Source organism: Gossypium arboreum, chromosome 5 (assembly GCF_025698485.1).
Source record: "Gossypium arboreum isolate Shixiya-1 chromosome 5, ASM2569848v2, whole genome shotgun sequence".
Lineage (NCBI taxonomy): Eukaryota > Viridiplantae > Streptophyta > Magnoliopsida > Malvales > Malvaceae > Gossypium > Gossypium arboreum.
In genome coordinates, this window is record NC_069074.1 from 68,061,608 (window position 1) to 68,087,386 (window position 25,779).

Below are 25,779 nucleotides of genomic sequence, written 5' to 3' on the forward strand. Positions count from 1 at the left end.
TGTTAAATTTTATGCTTGAGTTGAATGTGAACATTTGAGTTGCATAAATGCATGTATGTGAATTCCCGAAATGAATGAGGTCCTGTATTTGTTGCGGATGAGATTTAGCCCGGACGGGTAATCCTAATATGAGCCCCTCGAGCATATGTTATGGATTGGATTTAGCCCGGATGGGTAATCCGGATCAAGCTCTTTAGAGAATATGTCATAAAAAGGATTTAGCCTGGACTGGTAATCCTGTCGTATACATGTGTGGCTCGAGAGTGTACTCTCTGATATAGTACCCTATGGGTACCATTGGACATGAATTGACGGATTTTGATTCGTACACCTCGAGTGTACTATCTGCGTATCCATCGATATTTCAAATAAATTCAACGAGTAAAAGTTCTTGACATGAGAAGATATGAATAAGAAATGAGTTATTACACATATCAGCCTGAAATACACGAAAATGATGATACGTGATAATAGATATGTAGAAATATGAAATGATGATATTGTACATGGAATTTATTTGATGAGTATGTACATCCTTGATTCTAGACTTGAACACCTTGAGTGTACTAATCGTGACATTGATATTCCGAGTAATATGGGAAACGTTCTGACATGAAATGATCTGAACTCGAAATGAACTATTATGAAATTATACTTATAATATAAAGAGATGAATTATACATGTTAAATGAATACATGTTGTGGAAACCATATGTGCATGGAAACTTGATTGTTGTTGAGCCGATATATGTTTGTGATGTTATTATGGATTATATGGCTAACAAGGGCAATGAGGATATGTGTAGGGCTTCAGGGAAAATTGATTGAATATGCCTTACATAGTTACCTCAAAATAGAATGAATGGTAAGTACCATGTTATACGAACTTACTAAGCATTTTATGCTTACTTAGTTTTATTTCCCTCTTTTATAGTAAATCAAAAGCTCGTTGGATTGGAAGCTTGGCGGAAATCACTCACACTATCCATCGGCCTATATCGGTATGTATGGTAAATCAATCATAGTTGTAATGGCATGTATAGAATATATTGGCCATATTGGCATGTAAATGTAAATGATGCTTATAATCTAGCCATTGGATTGGCTAGTAATGGTTTGTTTTGATATACTTGTAATGTCAAACTATGGTAGCTATATATATGTTCAGTAGTTGATCAAATTATGTCTAACTTGAGGACTTAACTAAGGTACAACTATAGACATGTATGCATGTAATGGTATTCCATGATGAATGATGGAATTTGTTTAATTTGAATGCTTAGAATGGTTGGTATTGGATGTGTGCTTCAAGTGCAGGTCATGGTTGTGCTATGGGGTGAGAAACGAAGCTAGAAATGGCTTTATTTTGTCCACATGGGCAGACACATAGGCGTGTGTCTATACTGTGTGTGTCACACGGCCGGGTACATGGGTGTGTAGTTAGGCCGTGTATCCCCTGCACCTAAATTTTGAGAAACAGATCAGAGTTGAGCACATGAACAGAGACAGGAGCATGTATCTTAACCATGTGTACTACACAGCCTAGAACACGAGTGTGTGTCTTGGCCATGTGAAACCTGCATCTAATTTCGAATTGAACTAATTATCTACACGGCCGAAGACACAGGCGTGTGGCATGGCCGTGTGCACAAGTCCGAAAGTTACACAGGGTCTACACGGCCTAGCACACAGGCGTGTGGCATGGCCGTGTGCACAAGTCAGAAAGTTACACAGGGTCTACACGGCCTATAGCACGGACATGTCCCAGGGTCACACGAGTGTTCCCTTAGACCACAAGGGCGTGTGAGCCCTGTAACTTGGAAAATTTTTGAAATTTTGCAAAAAATTCTTAGAGTCTCCAATTAAGTCATTATGAATAATCTCGGAAAAAGAACAGTTATTGACATGATTTATTTGTGAATATTATGAAAGTTTTGGTAATGCTCTGTAACCCTATTTCGGTGACGGATACAGGTTAGGGGTGTTACAAGAATAATGTCATCTATATATCTGTACTTGTAAGTTCTCGTTAGGTGAAAAGTTTTTTTTAAACGGTTGCAAGTATACATTGTACCTTCAGATGATTTGTTGTCTGGGCAGCATTACTTAATAAGATGTACAAGTTTGAAAATTTTGTATAAACAATTTTAATTAAAAAAGGTAAGAGAGCGTAGCACTCAAGATCCAGGTCTAGCAAATTGGATCGAGTCAGGGTGTTACACAGGGCATGAAGTCACAACGTCAAGAGATATGAGGTCGTAACATCACTTGTTGGTTGGCAATGTCGCGATGTGAGAAATACGAGATCACAATGTCAAAAGTCGAAGTTATGTTGTTGTAACTCCAAAGTTGCAACGTCACTTACTAAACATCCCAAAAACCCTTCAAAAACACTCTATAACATCCTTAAACATTATCAAACCATTTACATATGTTCTAAAGTACTATAAACCATTTTAAAATCATATTTAAACTCAAAATACAAGCCATAAACACATTTAAAATAAAATATAGAATAGAGCTTGATTAAAAACATCAAAATTATTTGAATTTCAACTCAAATCTTACAAATACCATGCTCAAATTAAGCCTTTATGTGCATGCCAAAGTCCAAATACAATAACAAGTAATATACATATATTGCAACCTTAAAAAGAGTGTGATGTGAAGCTCTCAAGCTCAAACCTAAACTTATCATCAAATCTATTACCTACACATTTAAACCACTAACGCATGAAGCTCTTCGAGCTTAGTAAGTACTAAGATTTCCTACTCTACCAATTCTTTCACTTAGTATTTAATCTTTATCATTTAGGAGATTTTCACTTAGAACATGTCACTTATTAATGAGGATTTAGTTCTCTTAACTTAATGATCTTATTCATTAAGAGAAACTTAAGTGTGACTTCATTCAATCAATCACCTTACACACTTAAGGTGAAAAATATGGTTTAAAAACAGGTTTTTGTCATAGCGGAAAATTAAATTTTGAAAAAAAGATTCAGTTTGTGATATTTATAGTAATAAACTTTTTTTATCGAAAAGTAAATGTGTTTTGAGCAAGACGGATCTTAGATATTCTCAACTTTCAACCAAATGACCTTCTCTTCTATTCTCGTATCACGTATTGCTTTAAGTATGGGCTTGAACAATCATGAGCAAAACATAAAACCAAGAATAATTTATTACTTTCAGTAGAAAAGTATTTCTCTCTCAATAGAAATTGATAGAATTTTTATTCTCAAAAAATACAATTTATACTTAGAAAATAAATTCTCACATTTTTTGGCAAAATAAAAATATTCAAAACTTGTATGAACTGTTGTAAATAGCTCTACCAAGATCATCTATTTATAGTGAGAGATAAGAGAATACTAATTGAATTAGTAGAATACAAATAATATTCATTTAACATAAAAACTAGATTTCTAGTTTAACTAGAAGAATGGGGTGGCATTCCTAGTTTGAGTCTCTCATATATTGAGTCCAATTATATATGCTTTTTAGACTTTTAACCCAAATTTTATAATTTAATCTAACCCAACACATGTTTTTCCATTTCTCAAAATAAATATTTTTATACATCAATTTAATTAGATAAATTACATTTCCAATTAAATAATTTTCTCAACTCAATTCTAATACCGTTAAAGTCATGACAACTTTATCGTAAAAGAATCTATGATAAAATATATTTAATTTCCTATTAAATAGATTCACAATGACTAATTAATTTAATTCTATTTTCAAATTTTAATTATTTAATTAAATAATAATTGAAAAGCTCAAATTAATTCTCAAGTCATTTCTATAATTATTGAAAAAACACATTCATTTCCGAATGTGACACATTTCTCTAACCTTATCATTTCCGTCCATTTTTGTTTATTTTATTCTTTACGCAATTCATTTTCGGTTTCAACGATCTAGCGGAGGGATAGATTGGGTATATATAATTAGGGCTCAAATGATTTATAATTAAGTTTTAGCTTTTCGCGTATTAATTATAAACTTATTTAATCATGAAGTCATTCCACTATAGTATCATGATTGAGCTCTCCCGAACATACCATTACAAGAGCTACTCAATCAGGGCTTGTCCAATAGCCTTGCCACAAAGTGTGTTACCCTCATAGGATATCCTTAATCTCTTTTAGGATAAACCTGTTCTCCTAAAATGATCCTATTTATCTCATAGTAATCATTACATCTTCCTTCATGAAAATTCAATTACTATCAAATAGTAACTAAGTCATTTATCATAAAGACAAATGACCCATGGCCACGTTTACATTTCATTTATCATGTAATCCCATTGAGAGGATATAATTTTATCATTTCTTTGGTCATGAATTCTACTATTTTGAATTATTCTACATACTACAGAAGTCTTATACCTAATGCACCAACTTTTGGTTCCTTATCTATTTGAACTCAGGCTTTTACTTACATCAAAGTATACGCGTCACACATACATAGTCTATCATCCACTCAGGATTAAGGTATGTCACACTATGAATGTTACAAGTGAATAAATCCATAAACAGATTAAGGATCTATTCTACTTAGGTCTTGTTCGATATATTGTCAGTCCAATTAGTTACACCCATGTCTTTATCTTTTGGGGGTCATCCACTCCAATGCTCAAGAAAATGCACCTCCCCAATTGGACTTCATGGACGTCATATTAGTCTTTCAATCGGTTTGCTCATTCTTGATTAGGTTAAGGACATGTTTAGGTTTATCTACTGATACAATGTGTCTTTCTGTATTACGATCCGACCATATAATAACACCTAGTATTAGTTAAATGTTAGATAATGTAACAACTCGATTTTCAGTAGTGCTAGAAAAAAGTGGTTTCAGAACTCCATTTCCATAAATAGGGTCCATAAATATTAAATTAAAATATTTATAGAGTTTGTATAAAATAATATCAAAGTTTAATCCTTCATATTTTACTATTAATTGATTAATTAAGGTATAAAGACTAAATTGTAAAAATCTTATCGTTATAAGTTGTTAATTGGCCAAAGATATAAGGACTTAAATTGCAATTAGCCAAAGGTACAAAATGGAAAATAAACCATTTTATATTATAGGATAGTGGATGGTGATGTTATAATCCACTAATATGGTTAATTATAGTTAAAGTGAGTTAATTAAAGATTAAATTAATTAATTAATGTTAATTAAAGTTAAAACAAACCACATAAGGGCATTAGTGGATTTTTGTCATCTTTTACCTATTTTCTACCGTCCAAACCATAAAAACATAGAAAAAAAAGGTTTTGAGCTTCAAAAATTTTTTATCTACAAAATTGGTAAGTATTTAAGTCATTTTCTTGCAATTTTTATGTTTTTTGAGATCATGGGAGTTTGATTTAGCTAGCTCATGTACCAATTTGCAAAACTATTGAAGTTTCTACAAACTGCCATTGATTATTTCTTCAAGAAATTAGTGTTAAATTGATAGATTTTAAGCTTAGATGTGAAAAAGGATTAGATTGTAATGCTTAATTATTAGTTTTCTATATTAGGAAAAATGAATAACTTGTGAAATTGATGTGAAATTTCTATAACAATAGATAGTAGAGGGTCCCTAAAGGATATGATTGAGATCGATTTTGAAACCAAAGCTCAAAATTGAAAGGTATCGTTATTTTGGTTTTAGGGACTACATTAAATAAAATAAAATAAAAACATAAGGGCATTCAAAAAATAGAATTAAATAGGTTTATGCATATCATGGAAAGATATAAAAAATTTTGGTATTGATAAATTGTTTAAAATAGTTGTTTAGATCGATAATTGGATCAAACCGGAGATAAGCAGGGAAAAGCCAAAATTATTGATTAGTCCTTGTAAATTCATCTTATTTGTTGTTTTAATCAGGTAAGATCATATGGTATGAATGTGTTTACATTTTTATGTATTTGATTTGTGTATATAGGTTTGATTGTGGGTTCAATTGTGGCAAATTGGCATGAAAGGTGAGATTTGGACTAAATTGTAAAGAAATGTTTATATGTGTTAAAGATGCCCTTGTGAACTTAGTAAAATTGGAATGCCAATAAGGTCTTGTGCACACTTGTACAGATTGATAACAGATATTATTGAGATCCTGCATTTGTTGAGGACTCAAAGATATATGTAACAGCCCATTTTTAGAGAAATCGAAACAGTAGTTTCGGGACCACAAATCCAATTCCTGAAAGAAAATTGATTTTATTATTATTTTATGGTCTACAATATGATAATAATGTTGTGTGAAAATTTCGTAAAGAAATTTTATCGATTATGTGCTTAATTGTGAAAATGGTCAAATTGCATAAAATACAAAAGTTGAATTCTAGTAGCTATAAGGATCAAATAGCTATGGAATTCAAAAATTGAGGTCCTTGTATGGTAATTAGACCATTAATGAAAAGTTAGTAGATATTTTTAGATGATTCATCCATGGAAAATTAGAAAAAGGCTAAGGACTAAATTGGAAAGTGATATAATTAAAAGATGATAAATAATTAAATAGAAATAAAAATCATTTTATATCTTCTTCTTCCCCAAATATTCCATGGAAACCCTAGGAAAGAGAAAGCAAGCTTTCTTGGCCAAATTAGGTAAGTATTCAAGCCTTGTTTTTAGTAATTTTTATATTTTTGAAACCGGGATAGCTTGATCTATCTATTTGGGGGATCAATTTGAAAATTTATCAAAGTATAGAAATTATTTCATGGATGAATATGCTGAAATTTGAAATTTATGGTAGAATATGAAAAGTTGTTGATAAATAAACAACTTTTACAAAGTGATTTTTGATGAAAACATGAGTTAGGGACTAAAATATAAAGTTATGAAAATTGAAGAAAATTTTTTAATTTTATAGAATACATGTGCTGTAAATTTTATATTTATTTTTTGGTTAGGCTTGGAATAAGGAGTAAATTGCATAAATTTATTTTTTCGAGCCTAGGGATGAAATCGTCATTAATTAAAAGTTTAGGGGCAAAATGGTAATTTTACCTAAGATGTGAGTTGGACTGAATTGAGTTTAAATTGTATTAAATTTATGTTAAATTCACTCGTATAGATTCGGATAGACCAAATTTGGAGTTAGAACGAGGAAAAGAGAAAAATGTCGGATTAGTAGATTTTACGTATACTAACATTTGTCGAGGTAAGTTCGTGAAACTAAATTGTGTATATTTATATGCTTTAATTTAATGTTGTGTTTGTGAATTGTATAAATATCATATATATATATGACATTGAAAACATATCTAACAAAGCCCGATCAATGATAATGCCCTATAAATGATAAATGATAAAAATGTTACTTTTATACTTGAAATGAATGTGAAATGTGTTTATTTGAATTATATGAATGTTATAAATGTATGAAATAATTACATGCCTGTTAATTCCTGAAAAACATTAAACCCCATTTAAATAAATGAAAATCGATGGATAAGTGTGATTTCCCTTATTGAATGAGGTCGTGCATTTGTTGTTGACGGGATTTACTCGAACGAGTAATCCTATTGACCTCATTACAAGATTAGTAATCCTGACTAAGCTCTATTGAGTAAATATATATTGGAGACAGGATTTAGCTTAGACTGGTAATCCTATTGTCTACATGTGTGGCTCGAGAGTGTACTCTCTGAGATAGTACCTTATGGGTACCATTGGACATGAATTGACGGATCCTGATTTGTACACCTCGAGTGTACTATCTGTGTATCCATCGATATTCTGAATAAATTCAACGGGTAACAATCCAGACATGAGAAAATATGAATAAGAAACGAGTTATTACACGTATCTGCCTAAAATACATGAAATGATAATACATGATAATTGATATATAGAAACATGAGATGATGATATTTTGACATAGAATTTATTTGATGAGTATGTTCATCCTTGATTATAGATTTGTACACCTTGAGTGTACTACTCCTGTGACATTGATATTTCGAATTAGAGGAGTAAAGTTTTGACATGGAATAATCTGAACTCGAGATGAATTGTTATGAAAATATGTTTGTAATATAAAGATATGATTTATACATGTTATATGGATACATGATATAGAAAGTATATATATTCGAAAATCTGATTGTGTTGAGCCCATATATGTTTCTTGATGTTATTATGGAATATATGACTAACAAGGGCAATGAGGATATGTGTTGGGCTTGAGATCAAATTGATTGAATGTGTCTTACATGTTTATCTTGCAATACAATGAATGGTAAGTTCAGTAATATGTTATATGAACTTACTAAGCATTATATGTTTACTTAGTTTTATTTCCCTATTTTATACTAAATCAAAAGCTAGTTGGATTGAAAGCTCGGCAGAGATCACTCACACTATCCATCAGCTCATTTCGGTACATAGGGTAAAACAATTGTGGTTATAATGGCATATATAGGTTAATTGGCCATATTGGCATGTAAATGTAAATGGTTATTGTAATCTAGCCATTGGAATGGCTAGTGATGATTATGTATTGATATATATACATATTAAGATTATTTCATGGTGATAACATAAGTGTTTATTATTAATTGATTGAGAAAGGTTAAACGAGTATGCTTAATAAGGTAAGATTAAAAGAATGTAACAATATACCATGTTAAATGGTAGTATTAGCTTCATTAAAATGCTTGGATTGGTTGATTTATGAATGCAAGTTTTGGGGTAGGTTTATGGCAAGGTTTTGGGTGACAAATGAAGCTAGAAATGGCTTTTTTTTGTCCACACGGGTAGACACACGAGCATGTGTCTTGACTGTGTGTGACACACGGCTTAGCACATGGGCATGTGGTCTGGCCATGTGTCCCCTGCACCTTAAAATTGAGAAACAGAATGCTTAGAATTGAGCATATGGGTAGAGACACGGGCGTGTGTCTCAGTCATGTATGTTACACGGCCTAGCACACGGGCGTGTGGCCAGCCGTGTGGCACAAGCCAGAGAGTTACACGAGGTCGAACACGGCCTGTAACACGGGCGTATCCTAGGGTCACACGGGCGTATCCCTTGGACCACACGGGTGTGTGAGCCCTGTATCTTGAAAAATTTTAAAAATTTCACGAAAAATTCTCTGAGTTCCCGGTTTAGCCCCCTATTCAATTATAATACTCGTTTTGGGCCTCGATGGTCCATTTAAGGGACGTTATGAATAATCTCAGTAAATGAATAGAATTTGACTTAAATTATCTGTAAACGTTCTAAAAAACTCTAGTAACACTCTGTAACCCTATTTCAGTAATGGATACGGGTAGGGGTGTTACAATACATATGACACAAGTTTAGCCTGGACTAATGTCATTTTAAAGGTTTAGTCTAAACGGGTAACCTGATATATTTCTAGCTTGAAAAAGCTATCAGATGTTTTGTTATAAAGGTTTAGCTTAAACTAGTAACTTGACACGAATAATTTAGCTCTAGTGAGCAACTAGTGCGGTATAGTTACTTATACATCTGAATCCATTTTCTAGGGTTTATCAGGCTATACAACTTATATGAAAGGAAAAATCAAATTGTGATAAAAATAACTTGATGTTCAAATAGAAAGATATTGAAATAAGCATGAACCATGTGTTTGAATGAGAACGAAATTGAATTTATGACCTATTATGTCATGAACTAGCATATTGATCACTTATAGCATTATTTAGTTTGATTTTGGGTATAATACTCACCTTGTTGACTTTGTGATATGTTATGTTTAGCCAAACTAACCAACAATGTGGTAGCTTAACATATTTAATTGAAATATAATGTAAGTTTTGTTTAATGCCTATGAACTTACTAAGCATCGTATATGCTTACCTCGTTGTTTTCCATTTTTCCTTGTAGATCGACACCTTGTGGAATGCATCAAGTCGGATAAACTCAAAGCTCACACTATCCTATCACTGAATCGATAGTATTTTTTTTATCATTTTGAGTTAGGGTTGTGGCACGTATATAGATGTCATGGTATATACTTAAATGTATAAAAATCTTGATAAATTAGTATCTTGTGATGAATATGGTAAATAATGATGATTTCAAACGTTGGACATGGTATGTTTAATTTTCATGCTTGAATTATGTGTTAAATAGATGGTTACCTACTTTATGTTAAAAATCATGAAAGTTGTCATGTTAAACTGTACATGTATGCATATATGAGTTAGGTTAAACATGATTAACATAGTTGAATGGAGCACTTGGGATCAAACATGTTTGAATGATGGTTGATGAAGAATGTAGTCTAATTTGGATAGTTGATTGTTATATTTTGAAGCTTATAAGACATTGATGTGCATAATATGCCAAAGTGTGTATAAATAAAATGAAATAGTATGTTTCAATATGGTAAAAGATAAGTAAAGTTTGGTATTGGATGTGTAACGCCCTAAAATTTCTACTTTTAATTCTATGAGAACTTGACAAAAATATGTATCTATTTCAGTGGTTAAGTGTTCTGGGTGTGTGTGAGAGGTTCCAAGTTCAAGCCTTACCTTTGGTAAATTTTGGTATTTTTCTGACTTAAGCATTATACGTGCTCAGTGGGATTATATTAAATTATTGGTAAAACTATATCAGAATGAGTCTGCTGGTTCAAGTGGTAATGGGGTTAGTGTGTTGGAGGTCTTGTGTTCAAATCCCTGTGGGAACGAGGATTTTATTTTTGCTCGTTTAGTTGTGGGAGTTTCGGTTGAGCCGAAACTCTTAATGATAGTGGGTTAGTAGGGGAGTTGGAGAGATTTTAGGGATATGGCAAACAAGATTATTTTTTGTTTTTGTTTTTCTTTTTTCTTTTTGAAATTTTTTAGCCTTTCCCCTAATTTTCCACGTTCTCTTTTCCCATCTCTCACTGTGCTTTCTTTTTCTTTCTTTATGCCTTCTGGTGGTCGAAATGTCTTAGTTCGTTGGTGTTCTTGGTGTTTTCTGGTAAGTGTGGTGAGTGTAACATCTATTTTTGGGTTATGGAATTGTTTCTTGATAGGGTTTGTTATGTTATTAGGAGAAGATTAAGAGGTTGGAGTTTTCGATCGATGCTAAAGTGGTCTTATTCGTCGTTGTTCGTCTAAAGGTTTCAAGGGCCTCAAGAGAGTTTTTTTTCCCGAAACGATACCAGATGTGTACTCGAAACATAGAAAAATAAGGTTCGACGAAAGCTGAAAAACACCGCTGTTGACGCCACACGACTATGTGGTAGGCTGTGTGGTACGCCATGTGTGATGACAAGGCCGTGTGATCGATGAAGGCCAGGCTTTACGCAGGGCATGACTATATGATGGCAGGAGTGTGGCCATGTGGGCCACATATGCTAGACTGAATTGGGCGTGTGGGCTACATGAGCATGTTGTAACTGGGCCAGGCCATGTGATCCACACAAGCAAGGCCAATCTGGGCATGTGGGCCTATATTACTGAAATTTTCCATAGGGTCACACTGGTCGTCCTACTCAACTTTGGGTTTACCATAAGGTCAGTAAATGCTATCTAATCCTTAAACCAAGTGATTTGTTAGACTGAAATATGGTCATGAGCATGTCTATGTTTGTTCATCTGTTATCTGTTTATGAAAGCATGTTAAGCATGATTTGTCTATAAATTCTATATGCATGTTATGTTACTGTGATTGGGGTGAGATGATATGTATAGGAAGAAGTGTTCTGAAAGGCAGATTATGCCTAATATCTAGCAGTACAACTGCTTTATATCTGATATGTGTCGCATCGGGACAGCGTGGTGTGTAGGGCTAGGTGGGTGTTTTAAACCCCACATAGTGTGTAGGGATGGTCGGAGATGGTGTGTAGAGGACGGGGGTAGGATTCTGATGTTTGATTTGCATATCTATTTCTGAAATGGGCTCAAGCCCGAATCTGTATCTGTATTTGACATGGGCCAAGGCCCGATTGTGAATCTATTTGATTTGTGATATTCTGTATGTGCACAAGCTTAACTCTATTGGGTTCCACACTAAGTTTACATAAACTCACCCCTTTTCTGTTTGCTTGTACAGGTAACCTACAGTCTTAGGTGAATCAGTGCAGCGGAGGACTTGATGGTAACAACCTATTTTACTGTTTTATTTTGTTTTAGGTTATTAAATTTTGGCTTTGAGGCTGAATTTTCTGAAACTTTGGACTCTTTTAAAATTTTGATGTTGGTTTTGGATTTTTGGTTTTACTTATTTATAAGTGTGATGGTTTTCTAAAAATCTTGGATGGACTTTCTAGACACAACGATTTTACAAGCTTCTGCTATAAACATGTTTTATCTCTAAATGATTAAATGAAAGACAGCTTTGAAATTAAAAATAATCTAAAGGCTAATAAACTGGAAATGTTTTAACTTAACAACAATGGTTTTTCAACCCATTTCATGTGACATTTCTAAAATCAGCCATAACGTCTAGGCCAGGTTTGGAGTGTTACATTTAGTGGTCTCAGAGCCAAGTTTCAAAAACTCGGCTGTAGATTTTGTGGGTTCCAAAATATATTTTAAAGAATTGGTTTTCAAATGGTTTTAAAATATTCTAATTGAGTATGTGGTTCACCGAGTCTCCGGCACCAATTCTGTAAGTATTTTTTTACTTAGTTAAGCTATTCTGAAACTCTGAAGATAGTACTTAATGAGACCGTGCTAAAATAGTTAGAGACTGAAACTTTTGAAAATGATTCTGAACTTCTAATAGTTTTTGCATAAAACATTTGTGATAATAAACTAAAACTAGTGCATAAAATTTTAATGTAGATAAAACTCAAATTAGATAATGAGCATATGAGGTATCTGTGAACGTAGTATTCGAGGCCGAGGTAGAGGCCGTGGGGGGTTCGAGCTGAGTCTTTATATCTGGGTTGCATGCCGAATTTAGATACTAGTGAGACACTTGTGTCACCTACTAATAAGACTGGGTCTTAGAGTCGTTTAGTTGGGGACGATGCACTGTCCCAAGCCATGTTGAGGATACTGGAGAGGGTCGCTTGGCCTAATTCTGGATCTGGGTGCCGAGGGTTGGTAACTGAATGACTCCGGTCTACTGAAGCTGAGTTATTTAGGGGTGTCACAAGAGTCACCCCTAATGTTGCTGAGTATTGGTTGGAGGCCAATGAGAGGATCATGGATGACTTGGGTTGTACCCCCGAGCAGAAATTGAAGGGTGCAGTCTCATTGCTTCGCGATGAGGCATACTAGTGGTGGTTAACCGTTAAGGAGGGCACTCAGCCTGATCATCTGACTTGAGAATTCTTTAAGACTACATTTCAGAGCAAGTATGTGGGGGCCAGTTACGTTGATGCTCGCAGGCGTGAGTCTTTGAATCTCTGGCTAGGTGACTGATCTGTGGCCAAGTATGAGGCCAAATTTTTGAGGTTGAGCCACTATGCTCGAAGTATGGTGGCATTAGAATATGAGAGGTGTATTCGCTTTGAAGATTGACTGATGGATAATCTAAGGGTTCTAATTGCTCCACAGAGGGAGAGAGAGTTTGTTGTACTAGTGGAGAAAGCTAATATCGCTAAGGATCTTAAGCACGTGGAGCGCCAGAATAGGGATCGAGAGAGAGGTAAGAACAAGAGGGAGTCGGAGCCCTCTAGTTCTGTTCCGAGGCCTGAGAAAAAGTCCAGATCTGATGGGTAAGTTAGAATGGGGGCCCCTGTTTCTTCTGTTGTTCCTACTAGGTTACAGCCATGTAGTGACTGTGGGAGACGCCATCTGAGCGAATGCTGGAGGAAGATTGGGGTGTGCTTGAGGTGTAGGTCTCTTGAGCACCATATTAGGGAATATCCACAACATACAAATCAGATGCAAGCTCCAGCTCTAGGTACTGTACAGCCTCAAAGAGCAGTTCAACAGCCATCTAGGGGCCGTGGATAGGCTAAGGGAGGTAATGGTTTGGGTCGTGATCAGAAAGCACCGGGCAAATGTACTAATCAGACCGAGGCGAGGCAGCCTTCTTTGGTTTATGCTACACGTCGCCGAAAGGATAAAGATGCTCTTGACATCATCACCGGTACGTTCCTTATATTTGATGTACCTTACTTTGCTCTTATAGACATAGGATCCATTCATTCCTATATAGCCTGTTCTGTTTCTAAAAATCTAGGGTTATTGGTTGAGAGTACTTCTAGTGAAGTTACTGTGATAAGTTCGTTGGGGCAGTCTATTCATGTTAGTAAATTGTATAAAAAAGTCTCGTTAGAGGTGCAATAAGATATATTTTTGGCTAATTTAATAGAGCTTTCGTTTAGGGAGTTCGACTTGATTCTGGGTATAGATTGGTTGGTTAAACACCGAGTCAATTTGGACTGCGCATCTAAGAGGGTCGTTCTGAGGACCAAGGATGATGTAGAGGTAGTGATGATTAGTGAGCGACGATATTATCTGTCGCATGTGATCTCCGCTCTAGTAGCTGAGAAACTAGTCCGAAAAGGATGTGAGACGTACTTAGCCTATGTAAGTGTTTCAGAATCTGGAGACTCTTCTGTTGGGAACATCAAAATAGTAAAGGACTTTCTAGACGTTTTCCTGAGGAGTTACCAGGATTACCACCAAATCGGGAAGTAAAGATTGGGATTGAGCTTCTTTCGGGTACAGCTTTAGTGTCCATCGCTCCCTACCGTATGGCACTGAAAGAGCTTACTGAGCTTAAAGCTCAACTGCAGGAACTTCTGGACTGTGATCTCATCCGTCCTAGTGTATCTCCGTGAGGAGCACCAGTATTATTTGTCAAGAAGAAGGATGGGACCATGAGGATGTGCATAAACTATCGGCAATTGAACAAGCTGACCATTAAGAATAAGTATCAACTTCCGAGGATTGATGACTTATTTGATTAGTTCCGAGGGGCTTCTGTATTCTTTAAGATCGATCTCCATTCAGGGTATCATCAGTTGAGGGTTTAGGAGGTAGATGTGCATAAGACTACATTTAGGACTCGTTATGGACATTACGAGTTCCTAGTGATGCCTTTCGGCTTGACGAATGCACCGGCTGCATTCATGGATTTGATGAACTGAGTATTTCAGCACTATCTGGATCAGTTCATTGTGGTCTTCATCAACGACATTCTGGTATACTCTAAGACTAAGGATGAGCATCTTAAAGTAGTGCCTCAAATTTTGTGTGAGAAGCAACTGTATGCTAAATTCAACAAGTGTGAGTTCTGGCTACATGAAGTAACTTTTCTAGGGCATGTGGTTTTTGCAAAGATGATTTGAGTTGATCCTCGAAAGATCGAGGCTGTGCTGGATTCAAATCTGTAGCTTCCTGGGTTTGGCGGGATACTATCGGCTTTTTGTTGAGGGGTTCTCTTTGATTGCTGCACCGTTAACTAAGCTTTTGCATAAGGGTGTACCATTTTTCTGGACTGTTGCACAGCAATCGAGCTTTGAAAAGCTCAAATCTATTCTGACTCAGGCTCCTGTTCTGATACAGTCTGAATCTGAAAGGGAGTTTATAGTATACAATGATGCGTCGCATGTTGGATTGGGTTATATTCTGATATAGGATGGTAAGGTTGTGGCTTATGCGTCCCGTCAGCTTAAGACTCATGAGGCTAACTATCTGACGCATGACCTTGAGTTAGCTGCTATAGTCTTTGCACTGAAAACTTAGAGGCACTATCTGTATGGTGAGAGATGTATTATCTACACCGACCACAAAAGCCTCAAGTACCTCCTCACTCAGAAAGAGTTGAATCTTAGATAGCGTTGATGGATTAAGCTTCTTAAGGACTACGATTGCACGATAGAGTATCATCTGGGTAAAGCCAATGTGGTGGCTGATGCTCTGAGTTGTAGGGCGATGTCTGATCTAAGGGCGATGTTCGCTCATCTTAGTCTATTTGATGATGGGAGTTTATTGGCTGAGTTACAAGTTAAGCTGACTTGGATTGATTAGATTCGAGATAAACAGATAATAGATGAGACGGTAGGTGTGTGATTCTATCAGGTTGAGAGTGGTACTACTGCAAATTTTGGATTGAATAGTAATGGTATTATGTACTTTCGAGGTCGGATTTGTGTGTCGAATGATTTTGATCTGAGGCAGTCTATTCTGAGGGAGGCGCATAGTAGCCCTTACGCTATTCATCTCGGTAGTAATAAGATGTATTGCGAACTTCGCGAGTTGTACTGGTAGCCGAGTTTGAAGCGTGAGGTTACTGACTTTATGGCTCGATGTCTGACGTGCCAACAAGTTAAGGCTATACACCAGTTGTCTTCGGGTTTATTGCAGCCAGTCAAGATTCCCTTATGGAAATGGGAACGAGTAACTATGGATTTTGTTAGTGGGTTGCCCCTGACACCCACTAAGAAGGATTCTGTTTGGGTCATCGTGGATCAATTGACCAAGTCTGCTCACTTCATTCTGGTTCGAGCTGATTACTCTCTACAAAAGCTAGCGAAGTTGTACATTTCTAAGATTGTAAGACTGCATGAGATCCCTGTCTCGATCATTTCCGATAGAGATCCTCGCTTCACTTCTCAATTCTGTAAGAAATTACACGAGGCTCTGGGTTCAAGGTTGGACTTCAGTACTACGTTCCATCCTTAGACCGATGGTCAATCTGAGACGGTGATTTAGATACTGGAGGATATGTGTTGGAGTTGCGTGATTGATTTCCAAGATAGTTGGGAGGATTATCTGCCACTAACTGAGTTTGCCTATAATAACAGTTTCCAAGCTACTATTTAGATGGCATCTTATAAGGCTTTGTATGGTCATAAGTGTCGTACTCCGTTGTGTTGGACTGATTCGGGCGAACATCGAGTTTTGGGTCCTGAATTGGTTTCCGAGACTGTTTATCCATAAATGAATATGTTTGGCATTTAATTACACGTGCATATGAATATTTTATAAATTGACTGTAGTTGCTCTAACAACAACTGTAGCACCTTGTAACTTAAACCCGACGACCGGGTCGGGCGAGGGGTTTTATAGATAACTAGTGAGCCAATATTTGCTTTTATTTTGCTTTGCATGTAATAAACATTGATGATAATATACAAGGGTACTAATGCAATTTATAAATATTTTTATTAAATCAATTTGTTTGAAAAATACAAGTATACAAAATGAATATATTACATTTAGGGCACTAGATCCAGCAATAACTTTTTTATTAATTCATTTACTCACTTGCTGTTCACCTAGCCCTTTTAATGAATTATTATTTCACTAATTCACTTATTACTATTGGCATCAATATTCTCTTATTGAATCTTCTTCTAATCTATCACTACTTGCACTTGTCATCAATGCCATTCTATTCATATCTTTTTTAGCTCACATTGAAATTTTACTTCCAATTATCAATAATTGTAACATTTAGCCCTTAGTAAACTCTAGCAAAATTCATTTGGATACTCGAGATTTCAACCAAACACTATACACTAATTTGCACTAAAGTTGTAACCAACCTTACACCAAATCACTTAAGGTCCTCACTATACACTTGCGTGTTATGCTATATGGCATGAATATTTGTCTTCACACTAAACACTGTCTTCAAAACAAAGCATGTACATATTTATTAGTATGCTAATTGTGCCCCTACTATTTCACTAAGTTTACTAGGACATTGCACTTTTAAGGTTGTTTGTCACATTTTCAAAATCTATATTGTACACCATTACCACACAATAACTCATGTACACATAATTACATATACATTTCTAATATTATTTGTTTTAAAAGCCATTAATGATCACTTGTTTATTAAGTATTACTTTGTGCATTTTACTGATTCATTTATCACTATATGAACACTTTACTCATCATTGTAATTTAGTAGTTCATTTATTTTGAAATAATTTGATAAAATATATATATATATATATATATTTTTTTTTTTTTGAAGTAAAGAAATCCTGATACCAAAAAAAAATCTAGTGTAACGCTGGCTGAAGTAGATAACAAAACGAAGCAAAGATATTCTGTTATTTATATATAACAAAATAAATATTCAAACCGCCGGCGGTTCAATTTTGTATTGGTTGGTATCCAAATGGATTGTCCAGTGGTGTAAGTAACTCGGTCTACAATAACGCTAAGCAACTCCCGCCATGAACACTCTCTCAATCCTCACTCTTCCTTCTCTATTCCGACAAACCAAACACTCCCAATTCCCTCACTTCCGCTGCATTTCTCAATCCCTACCTTTCCCTCGCCCTTCTTCCATCTTCTCTCCGCTTTCTTTTCGTCTCTCTTTCAAATCCCCTCGCTCTCCCTTCTCCGCTGAGCCCCAACTCTCTGAAGAGGAACTCGAAGATGACGAAGACGACGATGATTTTGAAGCTGCGGATGAATACGACGAATACGAAGACATTTCCGGTGAAGTTTCCGACCATGTCCAACCGAGCGAAGACGAAGATGAAGACGATACCGAAAACGAAAAAGAAATCTCAGTGGATTCATCCAACTGGCAGAAAGAATCCACTTGGCAACGAGTTGAAAAGCTTTGTAATCTAGTTAAGGAATTGGGGGAGGAAATGATTGACGTCGATGCACTCGCTGATATTTACGATTTTCGCATTGATAAATTTCAGGTTCCTTATTTTTAATATGTTCTTTAAAGAAAAAAAGAAGAAGAATTTGAAGTTCTAATGATCTTGCCCTTGTATTTTGAAGAGAATGGCGATAGAAGCGTTTTTAAGGGGTTCGTCTGTGGTGGTTTCAGCGCCCACCAGCAGCGGAAAGACTTTAATTGCGGAAGCTGCTGCCGTGGCGACGGTAGCCAGGAGGAGGAGGTTATTCTATACAACCCCGCTTAAGGCATTATCCAATCAAAAGTTTCGACAGTTTAGGTAATTAGAGCTATTTTCTTCCCCTCTCAACATGCATAATGAATTATAGTTTTCGTTTTTTATTATGTTTTTCAAATAATTTTAAGTTTCATTACTTTGTAAGTGGTTTTGGGTTGAAACATGCTATTAATGCATTAAAATTTAAAATTTAAACCTCACCATAATTGTAGAGTTCATATGGCCTCCAGGCTCCAAATAACTTTCAAGGGGCCCTGCCACTATAAATAGTGGGATTGGGTCATGCTTACATTGTAGTGCAAATAATTATAGGTGATATGAACCCTTCGAGCTGATATAGTGATCTTTGTTGTTTTAGGGAGACATTTGGGGATAATAATGTGGGCCTTCTCACAGGAGATTCTGCTGTCAACAAGGATGCTCAGATTTTAGTCTTGACTACAGAGATTCTGCGGAACATGTTGTATAATAGGTACTTCGGATAACAGTTTCAAGAATTTCATGGTATGAGTGGTGGAAGAATTGTACTTGGTATTTCCAAAGCATAAGCATGACATTTGTGCAGCTTTGATGTGAATGGCACCAGTATCTAGTGCATATTAATTAGTCACTGTATTATATACTTTTATGTATTAAGTATGGTATATCACTTTGCAACTTGTGGTAGCAATTTCTACGTTCATCTAGGTATTTCATGTTTCAATTTCAAGTTGCTACCTCCATAAGTTTCCTTCTTAATGTTCTTGTTAAGTGGTAATTTTAAGCATGTCGGTTTTGGATATGTTGATGCAGTGTTGGAATGGCTTCTTCTGGGAGTGGTCTTTTTCATGTTGATGTGATTGTTCTTGATGAGGTTCATTATTTAAGTGACATATCTCGGGGTACTGTGTGGGAGGAGATTGTGAGTTTATCTGATTTTTGAATCTCATTTATATCTAGAATGTCAATGGCAAAACATTTTCACCAAGTTCTGAAATATTTTCAGGTGATTTATTGCCCTAAAGAAGTTCAACTTATATGCTTGTCAGCGACAGTTGCTAATCCAGATGAGCTAGCTGGTTGGATTAGTCAGGTACCATTCCTTGTCTTATTATATCATATGTTTCAGCACTGATATTAGTTCAGATGTTTGAGAGTTGTCATGATATCTACTATCTGTATCTTTCTTTGCTTTTGTTTGTCTGCTCTACCTCTTGGGTTCACAAACTCAAAATGGATGTTCTGGTGAAGTGTGTATGCCTTAATCTCGATATTGGAGTTGAAGTGTTACTACTCTTCTGCATTTTGGCTTTTCCTCCATGATGAAATTTATTTCTTTTTTCTACTGCTTGTTACACTTCTTGATGTACCTTTTTTCACATTGCTTGATTACTAAAAAAAGATCATGTGCAATATATTGTCTGGTCAAGCATGATCTCATGGGGCTTGATTTGATGTCTCAGTGTATTAATTTGCTGGACTTGGCATCCTGTGCCAAGATGAGCTTTGTCAGAAGTGCATATGTTCTAGTCTTAGTTTGTAATTTTGATATTTCACCAAGCATGTAATATTGGTTGTGGACTCCATTGAGTTAAACTTGTTTTATTTATTTATATTTTGGGTGAAGGCGGTTTTGAACCTAGTGCTGTGCCAAATGGTTTGGGTAAATTTGTTTTTATTTGCCATCAGCTTAACTTAACTGACCCTTAAATCTCAAAGTTGCTTTGTCATTTTCTTGAGGAAAGTTCAGCCTATATTTATTTATAAGTGTTATCTGCATGAGCAAGAATGCTGTTTTCAACTCATCCATATTATTGAATGTCCTTGGTCTTGGGTTTCAGGTAATCTTCTACTTTTGGTATTTCTCATTTAGTAAATGCCTAAATGGTATTGGGGCCAGTTCCTATATAGTAAATTCTTAAATTTGCATCTTTGTTGTCTGGGTTTGACTCATCCATGGGAAACTGTATTTATTCTACAGTGGGTTTCTTGGTTCATATTCCAAGTCAGATTGGTATGCACGTTGAATGGGCACAAAGATTTGAAAGTTCCCTCCTAGCTATGTGATCTTCATTCACTTGCACATAATTGCCGTGCTTGTGGCTTTACCTCTATATCTTGGAATCATAGTCTATGAGCCTATGAGATTATTGAAAATTTCCCCTTAATATCCTTTTGTTTCTAGATTCATGGTAAAACAGAGCTGGTAACATCATCATGGCGTCCCGTTCCATTGACTTGGCACTTCTCAACAAAGGCCTCTTTATTTCCGCTTCTTAATGAAAAGGGAACACACATGAATAGGTATTTCAATCAGAACTGCTGACCTTATGCAACTTCTTATTCATATGCTGGAAGAACATTTGCCTGTAGGCACTTGGCATGTGTGTCTGTTATTGTATAATTTAAATAGGTAAGATGAGACTGGTCATTTCACATTTACCACAATACTGATTACTTTATTGTTTCACATTTGAAAGGAGTAATCTGAAGTACTTATACGTGGCCTGATGGAAAATTCATTGGGATTTTAGTTTTTTAGTGTGAAATTATGGACATTTGACATGTAGACGTTTAGTGTTTTATTGAGTAAGATTAGCCTCCTTATTTCATTTTTACCAAAATACTCTACTTAAAATTGCCTATGGTTTCTATAATAATGATTTGAGATTGGTAAAATGGGTAACCCTCAACATCATCGATACTTATTCTCAGTTTAATTGTTGCTATTTTTTACCATACCCAGACGTGCAGCCATATCCAGTTTATTCTCGGATTAATTTTTTCTGTCTATACTTTTAGAAATTCCATCTCTCTCTCTCTCTGCAAAATGAAATTTGATAAAATTTCATAACTCTAAGTTAGGAAATAAAAATTGATAAAAATGAAATTGCTTGCATTTTTTCTGTTGAACTAAAATGATAAAAATTCCATTATTGCATCTTTTCAATGGTTATTTTCTGTAATTTTTCAAGTCAACATATTTTCTTGCAAGTTATAGCTTTCTGTTTTCCAAGTATCAATTTAAAGCAATGTGCATGTAGTTAAATTTTGTCACGCTTGTAAATTATAACTTTATTGAATGCTTTTTTGTTTGATTATATTTTGCATAGTATCACATATATCTGTTACTAATTCTGACAAGTTTTCAATTTCTTTTGGAATTTGAGCAGGAAGTTGTCACTCAATTATTTACAACTTTCTGCTTCAGGAGTCAACTCGTACAGGGATGATGGATCTAGAAGAAGGAATTACAGGGATGATGGATCTAGAAGAAGGAATTCACGAAGACATGGAAGAAACGGTAGCTTTGATAGTATAGTTGGCATGTCTGAGCAGCCTCTTTCAAAGAATGACAAAAACATGATTCGCCGTTCACAGGTATGGTTTAGTGATTTTGTACTTGCAGTTTGCGTAATTTCTTTGCAAATAAAGGATACTTTTCAATAATATCCTTTTACCTGATTAATAACAATCCTAAATGAAAAAAAGTATATGTTTACAGCTTACACAATAATTTTCAGGTTCCTCAAGTTGTTGATACACTATGGCAACTCAAAGCAAAGGACATGCTTCCAGCAATTTGGTTTATTTTTAATAGGAGAGGCTGTGACGCAGCTGTGCAGTATGTTGAAGATTGTAGCCTTTTGGATGAGTGTGAGATGAGTGAGGTAGAACTTGCATTGAAGAAGTTTCGGCTTCTGTATCCTGATGCTGTGAGGGAGACTGCAGTGAAAGGACTAATTAGAGGGGTGGCTGCACATCATGCTGGTTGTCTTCCACTATGGAAATCATTTGTTGAGGAGCTCTTTCAGCGAGGACTTGTTAAGGTTGTCTTTGCTACAGAAACCCTGGCGGCTGGAATTAATATGCCTGCTAGGACTGCTGTTATTTCATCTCTTAGCAAAAGGACAAGCACTGGACGTATCCAATTAAGCCCTAATGAATTGCTTCAAATGGCAGGGCGTGCTGGACGTAGAGGCATAGATGAAAGGGGCCATGTTGTGATAGTGCAGACTCCTTATGAAGGTGCTGAAGAGAGCTGCAAGCTTCTATTTTCTGGAGTTGAACCCCTCGTATCACAGTTCACGGCTTCATATGGAATGGTGTTGAATCTTCTAGGAGGTGCAAAAGTTACTCGTCACTCCAATGAATCAGATGAAACAAACACATTACAAGCAAGGAGAACTTTGGAAGAGGCAAGGAAATTAGTTGAACAAAGTTTTGGAAATTACTTAGGCAGTAATGTGATGCTTGCTGCAAAAGAGGAGCTTGCTAAAATACAGAAAGAGATAGAGGCATTGACTTATGAAATTAGTGATGAGGCTATAGATAGAAAGAGCCGGAAACTTCTAACAGAGGTGGCATATAAGGAGATTGCTGATTTACAAGAGGAATTAAGGGCAGAAAAACGTTTCAGGACTGAACTTCGAAGAAGGATGGAGTTGAAGAGATTTTCTGCTCTGAAACCTCTCCTAAAGGATTTTGAAAATGGACACCTACCCTTCATTTGCTTGCAGTATAAGGATTCTGAAGGAGTTGAAAACTTCGTTCCTGCTGTTTATCTAGCAGAGGTTGAATCGCTTGATGGGTCAAAACTTAAGAACATGGTTTCAGTTGATGATTCTTTTGCACTGAGCAGTGTTGGAACATCTGACACTCATCAAGATGTTGAACCAGCTTACTCTGTGGCCCTTGGTTCAGATAACTCCTGGTATCTATTTACAGAAAAGTGGATTAAAACTGTTTATAGAAGTGGCTTTCCCAATGTTGCTTTAACTCAGGGAGAAGCTTTGCCCCGGGAAATAATGAGGACACTTCTCAATAAAGAGGAAACACAATGGGAAAAACTTGCTGATTCTGAGCTTGGTGGTCTATGGTGCATTGAAGGATCTCTGGAGACATGGTCTTGGAGTCTAAATGTGCCAGTTTTAAGTAGTCTTTACGAAAGTGATGAGGTGTTACATATGTCACAAGAATACATTGAATCAGTGGAACGTTACAGAGAGCAAAGGAACAAAGTTGCACGTTTGAAGAAAAAGATAGCCCGTACTGAGGGCTTCCGAGAATATAAAAAGATCTTAGACACGGCTAAGTTTACAGAGGAAAAGATAAAAAGGTTGAAGGCTAGATCAAATCATTTGATCAATAGAATAGAGCAAATTGAACCTTCTGGTTGGAAGGAGTTTCTACAAATCAGCAAAGTCATTCATGAAACAAGGGCATTAGACATCAATACACATGTAATATTTCCCCTGGGTGAAACAGCAGCTGCAATTCGAGGAGAAAATGAACTGTGGTTGGCAAAGGTACTTAGAAACAAAATCTTGCTAGAGTTAAAGCCTGCGCAACTCGCTGCTGTGTGCGCGAGTTTAGTGTCCGAGGGGATCAAGGTACGCGCTTGGAAAAACAATAATTACATATACGAATCTTCGCCTACTGTCCTAAATGTGATTAGTTTACTAGAAGAACAAAGGAACTCGTTTGTCCAACTTCAAGAGAAACATGAGGTAGAGATAGCTTGTTGTTTAGATGGCCAGTTTTCAGGAATGGTGGAAGCCTGGGCGTCTGGGTTATCATGGAGGGAATTGATGATGGATTGTGCGATGGATGAGGGTGATTTAGCTCGACTATTACGAAGAACGATTGACCTTTTGGCTCAGATACCTAAATTGCCTGATATCGATACCTTGCTGCAGAAAAATGCCACAACTGCATCCGATGTCATGGATCGTCCACCCATAAGCGAGCTCACTGGATGAAGTTCCTTTGCAAATAACCTTTATTTTTGTTTAGCATTGTAACAATTTGTTGTATTTGTACTATTAATTAAATAGATGATTGAGTTTGGTATCAAAATTCAAGTGATATCAATTCAATCATTAAAGTGATTAAAAAAAACTTAATACTTTGTGGATCAATTAGGGTTTTTTTTTCACGGAAATAATATAAAAATAATAATTAATTAAAAAAATGGGCCAGGAAAATTGGCTGTTTTGAACAGTTTTTGCAGTTGCCAATTGACACACCAGCAGCATCACCCTCCTTTTCTCTCAATCATCAGCCAATTATTGATTTTAAAATCTTTTTTGTTGTCATTGTATTAGGTGAAATTGGTTTTTTTTTTTAAAATTCCCGAAAAAATATAAATGTACAAGGTAACTAAAAAAATTGTTTTTTAATGGTGCCGTCAGTTTGTTAGACAGCACCAACAAGAATAAAAAAAATATTTGACTAGAAATGAAAAACAAAAAACTGCAGTTGAAAAAATAGCCCTAAAAAAAGAAGAGACGAGTGGAGTCAAAACTCCAAATGCACTTGCAAAATGTTTCCTTCGTCTTTTATAAGAAAAGAAAAAAAGGTAAATAAAAGCTTTGGGCCTTCACTTTTTGTTGTTGTCCTTGCTTTACTTCTCTTCTCTAATCTTTAAATGTTGAGGAAAGTAAATAATCTTAAATGTTGAGAAAGATGAAATGTTTTGGTATAATTGTTGAAAATATTTTTAGCCATTTGCCTTTTTTTTTTTTGTGGATTGATGCCTTCAATGTTATGAATTTTCCAGAAAGCAGCTCAAGTTTAACGGAAAACGTGAGGTAACTGTCAATCAAGTGTCGGTAACGAAGTAGCTTATGTGGCGTGCGAGGATGAAGATGACGTGTCAAAAATAATGAATTAAATATGAAATTAAAAAAAAATAAATAATTTGTAAAAAAAAATTTAGATAAAATTAGAACATGTCGTTAAAATCCTTAATATCTTATTCCCAAATTGTGAAAAATTGTGAAATCCTTAAAACAATTACGATAAAAAAAAATTTAACAGTCTCCAATCTTAGAGAAATCACTATCTCTTAAGAACCCTGGATTGAAAAATCTCTCCTCTCATTATCTCAATTTACCATAAACCTTAGGAAATTGTTATTTTTCTTTCTTGTCGTCTGAAATCATAGATTTAAGAATTTTGCTCAAATCTGAATCATATAGTTTGAATAGCCAATTTAGAGAATGAGTATCTCATGGTTCGA

At 35.5% G+C, this 25,779-nt stretch overlaps 1 protein-coding gene across 1 annotated transcript; it reads left to right on the top strand.

Moving 5' to 3' along the window:
• Positions 1–17,901: 17,901 nt before the first annotated feature.
• LOC108453710 (DExH-box ATP-dependent RNA helicase DExH15 chloroplastic) lies at positions 17,902–24,676 on the top strand. Its single transcript, XM_017751979.2, has 8 exons — positions 17,902–18,560; positions 18,643–18,818; positions 19,135–19,248; positions 19,569–19,677; positions 19,762–19,848; positions 20,941–21,059; positions 21,929–22,136; positions 22,280–24,676. Exons 1-8 carry the CDS (start codon positions 18,078–18,080, stop codon positions 24,515–24,517), a joined length of 3,534 nt encoding a protein of 1,177 aa, XP_017607468.1. The 5' UTR covers positions 17,902–18,077; the 3' UTR covers positions 24,518–24,676.
• The last annotated feature ends 1,103 nt before the right edge of the window (positions 24,677–25,779 follow it).